Raw genomic sequence first — 11,428 nt, 5'->3', positions numbered from 1 at the left:
TACATTTTATTATTGTCAGTAAATTAATATGTTTTAATGTTGCTGCCCCTACTTTCGCTTCTGCTGGTGCCCAATTTTCCAAGTACTTATTTCAAGAATGTGATGCTGAATTTAAAATGGTCATGTCATACAAAAGAAAAAACATAACAGCATTATATTTGTAAATATGACTGCAATAAACATATTTAACATTAAACTATTACTGTACTTTGATTCTATTAGTTGATAGTTGTATCTATAGAAACAAGCGTACAATTAAATATGTGTAGAGAAGGTATAACTTGCTTTTAGAGCCTACTCAGAAAATATAAATAAGAAAAACTATACTGGTGGGTGTGTAATGCTCTCAGGGAGTAAGATATAAATTTACTGAGGAGGAGACATCAATGAATTATTAAATGATCTTTATTTTAATTGTCTTTATATTATTTTAATCTTTATAATCAACACATTTTCCTTATAATTAATGTAGATGTATTTATATATTTAAGTATTACAGTATGGAGGACCAAAAATGACATACGTATAAATAAATAAATAAATGCACATATAAATGTAGAAATAAATAAATGTTGAAATAAATAAATGAATAAATAAATAAATGTTGAAATAAATAAATACATATATAAATACACATAGAAATGAATAAATAAATAAATATATAAAAAATAAATACACGCATGAATAATTGTATAGGTAAATAAATAAATTAATAAATACATTTCTAATTTTTTATATTTATTTTTATTTATTCATTTATATGTGCATTTATTTATTTTTTCATTTATTTATTCATTCATTTATTTCAACATTTCTACATTTATTTATTGATTTATTGCCACATTTATTAATTTATTTATTTCTGTATTTCTGCATTTGTATGATAGTTAGGTAGGCAGTCCTATCCTCGCTCTAAAGCAGGATTGGTTTTTGAGCTGCAAAAGTTTTGGTTCTACTGCTTGTCACTACCCGATCTGTACCCCCTGCCCGATTTGTTCCGCGCATGCGCACGCATGCGCATTGCAAACTGAGCAGGGGCACAGATCAGGTAGGCAATGCCAAGTTGTGGTTCCGCTCACACTGTCGCAAACAGCTTGTAAAACGCGGTTTCAAAATGAAGGACTTATGTTTTTACAGAGCTCTGAAAGAGTACATTTTAAGTGGAACATTTACTCCACCATGCAACAAAAAAATGCGCAAGGAAATGCGGCGTGTGTCTGAAAACTTCCTAGCAAAAGGTAAGTTAAAATCATATCATATTTTAGAAAGGTTTGCGTTAGCTGAGGAAGCGAAGTGTCCCGTTATGTGAACTAGTTAGTATAGCTAGGTTAACTATGCTAGCTAATTTAGCTCGGAGTATTTTATTATATCAATAAGTAATTAAATATGAAACGTGTTTTTTTTTCGGCAGACAACCGATTGTTTTACACTGGACCAAATAAAACGTATATGAGACTAGTTGTTTGTACTGAGGAGGAAAAAGGTCTGTTTTGATGGAGTGCCATAACTCCGGCACCGGCAACCACAACGGTGTACGAGGCACGAGAGACAGGGTGATTGCTGGATACTTCTGGCCTACCCTAATGAAAGATGTAACTGAGTGGGTATGTTGTGAAGTTATAACACAATTTCTTATTTATTTCCAGAGCGTAAAACTGCAACACAGTACATATAAATGTTTTATTTAGTATAAATATTACAGTATTATTCATACAAGGCTGAAGTTGGTTTGATATTCGCAGCTCCTGATTCGTTTGGTTGTATGTACACTACCTTCCATCACTTACTTTCTCCAGTTTTACTTTAACGTGCTGTTCTAGTGTAATTCATTCATTAATTACCATAATTAATTGCCATACTGCACAAAAAATGAATAAAAAGCTAATGTTCCAATGTGATTTCAAATAATTTTTTCATCTTGGGCCTGACCAAATACACATGATATGAAATTGAAGTCTCCTATGTTAAGGAAAACCTAGAATTAGCCTGGCCTGAGCTGATTTTATACTGTAAAATGAATTAGCAACATGACATACGAGCCATAATGCACCAAAAATTGAATATTAAGCTGACGTTCCAGTATGATTTTGAAGGACTTTTTCATTTTGGACCAGAACAAATAAACATGAGATGAAGAGTTCTAGTATTCACAAAATCGCACTGGAATCACTGGCTTTATATTCATTAATTTTTGTGCATTATAGCTTGTATGCCATGTTGCCAGTTCGTTTTAAAGTATAAAGTATTTCAGGTTCTTCTTAAAGTAGAAGACTAAAACTCATTATATCATGTGTATTTGGCATGGCCCAAGATTAAATATCCTTCAAAATCGTACTGGACCATCAGCTTATATTAAATTTTTGCTGCATTATGGCTGTGTATGCTATGTTGCTAATTCATTTTACAGTATAAAATCAGCTCGGGCCAGGCTAATTCTAGGTTTTCCTTAAAATAGGAGACTAGAATTTCATATCATTTATCAGTGTCAGTATTTGGTCTGGCCCAAGATGAAAAAATTCTTAAAATCACACTGGATTTTTTTTTTGAGCGCAACGGCTTTTAAAATATTATTGTATTTTTTAAATTATATATAAAATTTATTAATTTAATATTCAGTAATTAAAATAAATATTTTACAGTTAACAGTTAGCTCTGGCCAGGCTAATGCCAGGTTTTCCCTTAAGGTAGGAGGCTAATTCTCTATTTAAGATGTTTTCTACTTAGGAAATGAATGAATTACACTAGAACAGAAAATAAGTGGAAGGTCATGTATATAAAATTGCATTTTATAACATAATGTATATTTACATAGTTAATAAACAGCTGTACTGCTTTTCTTCATTATAGCTCCTTCAGTGTTGATATGTGAGGTGTTAAATATAATATGCGGAACAGTTTGTGAACGCTCCCTTTAGTTCACGGTGGTTCAGTGAAGCGGCAGCTGCGAATATCAAACCAACTTCAGCCTCATATTATTTATTCAGTAGAAACAAAAGAAATCTTTCATAGATAGTTACCAAGATTCTGATTTTGTATAAAAATAGTGTAACAAAAACAAAGTAATGTAACGACAAATATTATTGTGCACGAAATTATATAGCACACCCCTTGTTCTAATATGAATTTATGATATGCATTTTATTTTACTTTTTGTACATGTTTAGACACTGTCCCAACTTAATTCTTCTTTTTTTTTGTTTTTTTTAGGTGAAGTGTTGTCGCCGCTGCCAACTAAATGACCCCATGAAGACGGGACACCAGTGTTACATTCTATTAAGGTATTCCAAATTCTGTTTTGTTTAATAGAGAAAATAAATGTTTTGAAAGGTAATGGAAAATATGTGTTTAGGTGAAGGCTGCATGGGAGGTGATTGGCCTGGATTTAATTGGCCCACTGCGAGAAACTGGTCAAAAAAACAAGTATGTGTTGACCATGACTGATTTATATACAAAGTGGGTTGTTGCTGAGCCACTGCAAAATAAGACTGCAACTGAAGTGTCAGCAGCCATCATAAAGACACTCTACTTGTTCGGCATGGTCAAGAAAATTATTACTGACCAAGGGAGAGAGTTCGTTAATGAGGTAAAAGTCTAGTATAATGTGAATTCTTAACATTGATATTTATCTTAATTAGCACACATGTTTTTCTGACATTCTGCTATGCACACTGTATTTCCTTTTTGATGATTTGCACACAGCTGAATGAAAACATCTTTGCAACTCTGAAAATCAAACATGCTGTCTCAAGTGCCTACCACCCTCAGACAAATGGGCAGGTAATTTTCAACATAATTTTATTTGACATTTCCCTGTAATGTTAAAAAAAATTAGGAAATGTTTTAATTGTTGTTGTTTTATATATATATATAGGATGAGCGAACAAATCAAAATGTCAAACGTGTATTGCGGAAGTATGTAAATGAAAGCCATAATGATTGGGACATCCATTTACCTGCAGTTGTGTATGGTATTAACACTGCTAAGCAAGTGGGTATTCATTATACATTCATTATGGTCGATATATAATGTAATCGATATATAATGTTTTATTTCTGATAACTTAATTTGTTTTTAACCAGTCTTCAACCAGGCACACCCCGTATTTCTTATTCTTCCATCGGCACCCTCATTTGCCAGAGGTTATGAACGCCTGTCCCATGGGAGAAGACTTTAAAATTGCTGACCCAGAAGATGATCTTGACACCCGAGTAAATGAAATGAAAATTTTAAATGAGAAGGTTAGGTCCAAATTCATGTAGTCTGACCACAGAAGTTTTTTTTAATTCAATGGCATGTAGTAAAGTGTAATTTTTTTTTTTCAGGTGCTTAGCAACATTGAAAATGCGCAGAAAAGACAACAAAAGTCTTACAGGAACCGTAAGAGAAAGCTAATGAGCACAATCAGTCCTGGCGATGAGGTCTTGATTTCTCAAGATTTCAATATAAAACAGAGAAAAGACACCCTTGCTAACCGCCACAAAGGTCCTTTCACTGTGGATAGTATCTCTAAAAAGGGTGTGGCATCAGTGGTGAAAGATAATGGGACTCGATGTTGCATCAATGTCTCACGGCTAAGGCCTTTCTACAGGTTGGAAAGTAAGAGCTAAGTAGTGTTTTTTTTGTAATGGTTGACATGTAAGGTGTATATTGTAAAGTTTATTTTATTAATATTAGACTTAATTTTTTTTATTGTCTCTTCAGATCATGGAGCAGTTCCATGTGTGTCACTTCAGGACCATGAGTATGGTACACCTGATGAAGCAACAGACCATCCTTATGCTTTTTCTGGAGAGAAATGGGAAAAAGACTTGGGTCCTCTCCAGGAAAAACTGGTAGGGGATGATTCCACCTAGCCCATTCCAAATTTCACTCTCCTTCACACACTGTTAGACACTACCAATAATTTTTTGCAATCGTATATTCAGACCATCTCTCACATACTTACACTCTCACACCATTCTCACCCCCCCTCCCTTGCTAACTCTTTTAATTGCAGTTGAAATATGTCCTGGACAAAAGCCTTCCAGCAGCAGAATTGATTGTTAAAGATGACAATATCTGTCTTACACGTGAGGACTTGTGGAGTCTTGGGTTAAATCAGTGCATGGAGTCTACTGTAAGTATATTCATGTTGCAGCATGCTTGCTCAAAGGCACAGAAATAGTTTTTTTTTGTGTGTAATTTATGCCTTTATTTTGTTTTATTACGTCTAGATTGGGAATGCATGTTTTAAGATCATCAGAGAAGCTGCTCAAAAACATGTAATTAATTACAGAAGCTCAAACATTGTTATTTTGTATACTTCTTCATGGGTACTTGTATACATTTGCTAATCTTGTTGTGTTGTAAATAGGGGAAAGATGTTTACATTGCTGACATGTATGTGGTTCCCACATGGAAAACGATGAATGTGGACCCACTCTCAAGTTTACCGGTAAAGTGAAGTTAAACACACACACAGACAGACAGTTGCACATTAATGCAATGATTTCTGTACAATGCACAGTAGTTGAATGGTTGCATTTTCTTTCTCTACACCAGAACAATCTGTGTTCCAAGGATGCGATTTTGTTCCCTGCATGGAGTATGCAACAGAATCAACTGGATCACTATTTGCTATGTGTTGAGTTACAGTTTCAAAAAATAGATAATCAGATTTTTAGAATGAAGTTTGTTGATTAGCTTATCATTTTGAAATATGTCCATTGCAGGTTTTACTGGTTGTGGAGAGAGAGATCATTTTTCTAGATTCTGTACTCCCTGGTGGTTTTGGAGATGACTCGTACAAAACGATATTTAGGTTAAGAGAGAGGAAAAAGTTGCCCTTGTTCAGTGGCTTTTACCAATAATATTTTACGCAAGAGCCATGTTCTGTGGCTGCTGATTTACACAAAAGCCTTGTTCTATGGCTGATGATTTACAAAAAGCCTTGTTCTATGGCTGATGATTTACAAAAAGCCTTGTTCTATGGCTGAAAATTAACAAAAAGCCTTGTTCTATGGCTAATGATTTACAAAAAGCCTTGTTCTATGGCTGATGATTTACAAAAAGCCTTGTTCTATGGCTGCTTATTTATAGCTTTGTTCTTTTGTTTTATGTTTACGCAGAAGCCTTGTTCGATGGCTGTAGGATTAGGTCTCATTTTATGAAACTAGACCATGGAGAACAATTGTATGACTATAGGTTTCAGTAAGTGTGTGTCCATAATTAATTTTTTTTTCCATTTTATGTGCAGACATATTGCAGGCCAGATTGACCCAAGACCCTGGACAGAGAAGACCGGCAGAAGTTTTGATGTAAAGCCTTTTCTTTATTTTCTTACTGGGTTATATAAAACTCTGGACATCAGTTGGCTTAAATGTAATGTAAGACTATAGATATTTTCTTTTGAAGAGAATTTTCTACTGTGATTTTGGGAAACTGAGCCATGACTAGCCCACCAGTTGATACTTTTTGCTATATTCATTCGTCTTCTTTCCACCATACATTCTTTCTTGTCCAGACCTAGGGACTTTCTGTCTATTTTACACAATTTGAAACAATCTCTATCTTCAGCACATCTACTTCATGTATTAATGGCTTTTGGCAGTAACTCAGTAAGGGGGAACCTAAGCTTACTTTAGTGAAGCACTTGTCTACATCTGTTTCTATTGGTTCAACACCTTTACTTAACAGTAATATTTAATATTTTGTTTCCAGCACTTCCCTCAACAAACTTCTGGGAACTACTGTGGCATCCTTATACTCATTGTAAGCATCCTTTTAAGTTGTGATAAGCAGCATTTTGAGTTATTGGGTATAATAGAGAGATTTATTTTTTTACAGTATGCCCTCTGTATCTGCACCAATACCCCATTTATCTTCACAGAGGTCAGTTGCATCTATTAATATAGAAAAAATATTTCAAACCCCACCCCAATCGTCTGATCATTGTTATATATGTTTTAGAATGATGTGCCATTAATCCGCCAGTGGTGGTGCATCCTACTGATGGAAAGATTTCAGATTGAAGGGTAAGGCCACTCTGCTAAAGTATTCATGCCTTTTCTGCATTTTATTTCATTTGATTACCTGCTGATTAAGTTTTTTGATTCAACAGACATGGCCAGAGGTTTGCTTTCTGGACTGACAAGGCTAGCAGGCTATTGCAAGGGACCCTTCAGCCACTTTTTAGGGTATCTAGGTCAATCACTTCAGACATTCCACCTCATGTGCAAACCATGGTCAACCGCACAGCCCAAGAAAAGAAGCTGGTAGACTTTGCTGTACAAGACCATGGAGTCCGGCAACATTTGTTGGTATGTTTGTCACACATTAACAATGTTTGTTATTTACAATTTGCACATTGTTTTACCATTACAGTGTTATAAGCAAATAAGCAAAAGGCCTTATAATTCATGCTTGTTGTCACCATGTGTTGGGGGACTTTTTTTTTTTTTTTTTTTTTTTTTAATGTGGATTTACAGTCCAAAACTTTTAACATAAACTACTTTTGACATTCAACTAGAAATGTTAAATGTTTGCTCATGTTTTGATGAAGTGCTTTTGGCACTTTGCCTTTTGACCTAAGGGTGTACTCTGTGGAAAAGAGCCTTCGAAGTGGCTCAGCAGAATCCAGAAGGGATCATCTCTACGGGTGCCAGTGTACCTGGACTCGGAGGAAGAACAGGACTCCCTATTTTTCTATCTTCAGGATGTCCTGAAATCTGCACCAGTAGAATTCCACATTGAGGATCAAGTGCAGTTCATTTTGGATGTTTTGTTCCCAGAGGTAAGGTTACTAGGTATGCAGTAAATATCTATTAACAATGTTAAATAGCCTGTTGTGACTTAAGTTACATAAAAATTTTAATCAAATGTATCTTTTTTTTAAATCCAATAGAGTAGTACTGTGAGACCATGATAACCACAATACATTTTCTCAGACAGTTATTGGGTCATTTTCAGCAGTGACACTAACGCTAATGCTGGAGTTTTTAAACACCTCAGTTTCACTTGCTTGACCTGAATAGTCCACCGGCGGTGGACATCCAGTGAGCATTGATGAAGGACTAGAGTATTGACAGCACCAACTATGCAGCAACAGACTCAGAGCTTCTATCTGACTTTACATATACACTGTGGTGCAGATAGGTAGGAGTGTCTAATAGAATGAGAGACAATAAATGGACACAGTGTTTAAAAACTCCAGCAGCACTGATATATCTGATCCACTCACTGTACCAGCACAACATGCACTAACACCTCATACACCACCACCATTGCTAATCACTTCTAATCACTGCACTGCAGTGCTGAATCTTTATAATGCAGTTTTATAATTTATATTTAATTTTTTTAACCCTTTTGTTAGTGCATCACCCAAGCCATGTCTACACTACAGGGAATAACTATACAAGAGGCTGAAGAGTTGTTTCTTTCAGGTCCTAACTACAGCAGAAGGTAAAAACAGTTACCTGTGTTTGAAATATCTGTATGAATGTTTATTTATTGTGACTACCATTTTAATTGGGTGGGTGGTTGCGTGTTTGTGTCGGGGTACTTTGAGTTGGGGAGGGTGGGTTTTTGTGTTGTGGTGGGTGTTTGTGTCGGGGGGGTTGGGTGTGTTGGGGTGAGGTGGGGTGGGAGTGGGGTGAGGTGGGGTGTGTTGAGGTGGGGTGGGGTGTGTTGGGGTGAGGTGAGGTGGGAGTGGGGCGGGGTGAGGTGGGGTGAGGTAGGGTGGGAGTGGCTGGGTGGTTGTGTGTTGAGAGGGATGTTTTTCTTTTGTTTTGCTTTTTGCTCTCATGCTTTCTCTGAGAAGAAAATAAACTGGTATTTTGATAAATGTGTTGTACCTTATTTTTAATGGTTAGTAGCATATTGATACAGGACCACATTTAGAGACATGGTATTTGGTTCCCATTTCTAAACATTCTGCTGTGTATTTTAAGCAAAAATAAATGTTTTTTATTAATAAACTCTTTGTTAGCTTGAGGAATACTACAAATGGTCAAAGACCACACCACCACCCCATATAATGGATATAACCCAAACAGGTTTGTTATAATGGTAAACAAATTAAATTTTTTAAATGCCTCATACACCCTGTAATGTTAAATTTGACAAAGCATAAAATGCACAGTTTATATATCAACTGCTCAAGAACAAAGAACATTATTTTCTAGTTGATGTTTGTATTTTACTTATTTATATCTCCCAGTCTATCTAGATTACAGAAAGATAAACTGCTAGTTAGCCTATGCGAATTATTGTGTTCTGGCTCTATTTATTTATGAATTTATTCATTCATTAATACTTTGATACTTGAGCATGTAGATGTTAATCTTATCGCTAAAGGTGTAATTAAGTTAATAAAATGTGAAGTAGTTTACAGACTTGGCATATGTAAAAAAAAAAACACCACATACATACATTTTAATAGATTATTTTGTTTGATTTTCGAAATATTTAGTTTAAACACCTATCAGTCTATCTATAATTCAGAAAACGGAAGTTAAGCTTGAGCAGCGACCTCACAGAGCCGAAAACTGTTGACGCATGCGCACAACGGCTGGTGTAACAGCCGTGGCTACCTGATCTGTGCCCCTGCTCAGTTTGCAATGCGTGCGCATGCGCAGAACAAATCGGGCAGGGGGTACAGATCGGGTAGTGACACTGCTCCTGCCTTGGCCTGCAGCGGCGACATTTTTAAGCTGTTGACCCTCATTCATTTTCAGCAGTTGTTACTGCAGTAGGGGTTATAGCCGCGATGTTGCTGTGCCGTCCCTTTTGTTCTGTCTCACTGATACCGGAAGTACAGGACGGTGGAGATAAATAAATAAATGAAGAAATGTGGAAATAAATAAATGTAGAAATGTTGAAATAAATAAATGAATGAATAAATAAGTGTTGAAATAAATAAATGAATAAATGTTGAAATAAATAAATGAATGAATAAATAAATAAATGCACATATAAGTAAATATATAAATAAATATATAAATAAATAAGAAATGTATTAATTTATTTATTTACCTATGCAAATATTCATTCATTCATTCATTTATATGTGCATTTATTTATATATTTATTTCAACATTTATTTATTTATTCATTTATTCATGTATATATTTATTATTTCTACATTTATATTTGCATTTATTTATTTATACTTATGTCATTTTTGGTCCTCCATAGTACAGCTCAAACACACACACACAAAAACCTATACAGTATGTGTGTATATGTACAGTACTGTGAAAATGTTTTAGGCCGATGCAAATTTCTTAAAACCAATCATCTCAATATTAAGTTGAGTTAATATTGAGTTTTACTTGGCAAAGGTACCACGTATTAAAACAGATACAAATAAAAATAAATACGGTAAAAAGTAACAAGAAGTCCACAGGTGCCAAACCTTTGTTTGGGCGAACCTATTAAACCAATGTTTTTCATAGTACAAAGTAGGGCTGTGAATCTTTGGGAATCCCAAAATTCGATTCAAAATTGATTCTTGGGGTCACAATTCAATTTTTTCCTGATTCTTTCAAATCAGTTGGATTTCTTTTTCTTCATCCTCCATACTTTAGCGGCGCAACAACAAACACTGTAACACAACACTACATGCCCCTCTGTAGCCTAATAGGGAGAGGCAGTAAGAGCACTGTCGTGGGGAGCTTTTTAACTGTACCGCGGAGCTCAGCTAGTTAAAGAAACAGTCCGGGGTCTCCGTTTCTCGTATTTGGTCTTCATAATGCATGCATAATGTTGTTACCCCTGTCTTAACTTTTGGAACATGTTACAGGCATCAAATTCAAAATGAGTGAATATTTGCAACATTAAATTTCTTGTCTTTGTAGTGTATTCAATTGAATGAGTTAAAAAGAATTTGCAAATTGTAATCTGTTTCTGTTTTCTTTTTTTCCCTTTATTTTTTAAATATGTAAACTTTATGAATTAAACGTAAATTTAATATAAATCTTTGTTTTATGTCTTTCTTTGAGCTTCCAGACAAAGTTTTTCTCTCATTAACACTAATTGAGTAAACAGAATACTCTATTTAAACCAATGGTAAATTCCTTATTAGTGTTTCCTATAATAATATATAATAATCATATTGATGTACTGATGTACAAAGTGGTTATTTACATAAATTTTATGTACAAATAGCTTGTAGCTTGTAGTAGTAGGAATAACATTGTAGGTTCCTGAACCTACTAGTTCTTAGAAAACAAATTCACCAACAGTAAAAGACAAAGTACCTTCAGTTACAAAAGTTTTGCTTAACTTGTGTTGGGCACTGGACCAAGTTCGGTGGCAGGATCTCAGCCAGCTTCAAGAACAGTCAGAAACCAGTGTAGGCCCAGTCCTGGTCCTACGTTCAAAAAGACACTGGGCCGAGTCCGGTGACCGAATCTCAGCCAGCTTTGAGGAGTCAGAAACCGAATA

At 35.0% G+C, this 11,428-nt stretch overlaps 1 protein-coding gene across 1 annotated transcript; it reads left to right on the top strand.

The window, feature by feature from the left end:
- Positions 1–5,676: 5,676 nt before the first annotated feature.
- LOC125781291 (uncharacterized) lies at positions 5,677–8,542 on the top strand. The gene is made up of 7 exons (XM_049464929.1): positions 5,677–6,297; positions 6,701–6,751; positions 6,827–6,871; positions 6,950–7,014; positions 7,101–7,299; positions 7,572–7,772; positions 8,355–8,542. Exons 1-7 carry the CDS (start codon positions 6,160–6,162, stop codon positions 8,445–8,447), a joined length of 792 nt encoding a protein of 263 aa, XP_049320886.1. The 5' UTR covers positions 5,677–6,159; the 3' UTR covers positions 8,448–8,542.
- The last annotated feature ends 2,886 nt before the right edge of the window (positions 8,543–11,428 follow it).

Source organism: Astyanax mexicanus, chromosome 15, assembly GCF_023375975.1.
Source record: "Astyanax mexicanus isolate ESR-SI-001 chromosome 15, AstMex3_surface, whole genome shotgun sequence".
NCBI classification, from domain to species: Eukaryota; Metazoa; Chordata; class Actinopteri; order Characiformes; family Acestrorhamphidae; genus Astyanax; species Astyanax mexicanus.
This window is presented reverse-complemented; position numbering and strand designations above follow the sequence as displayed.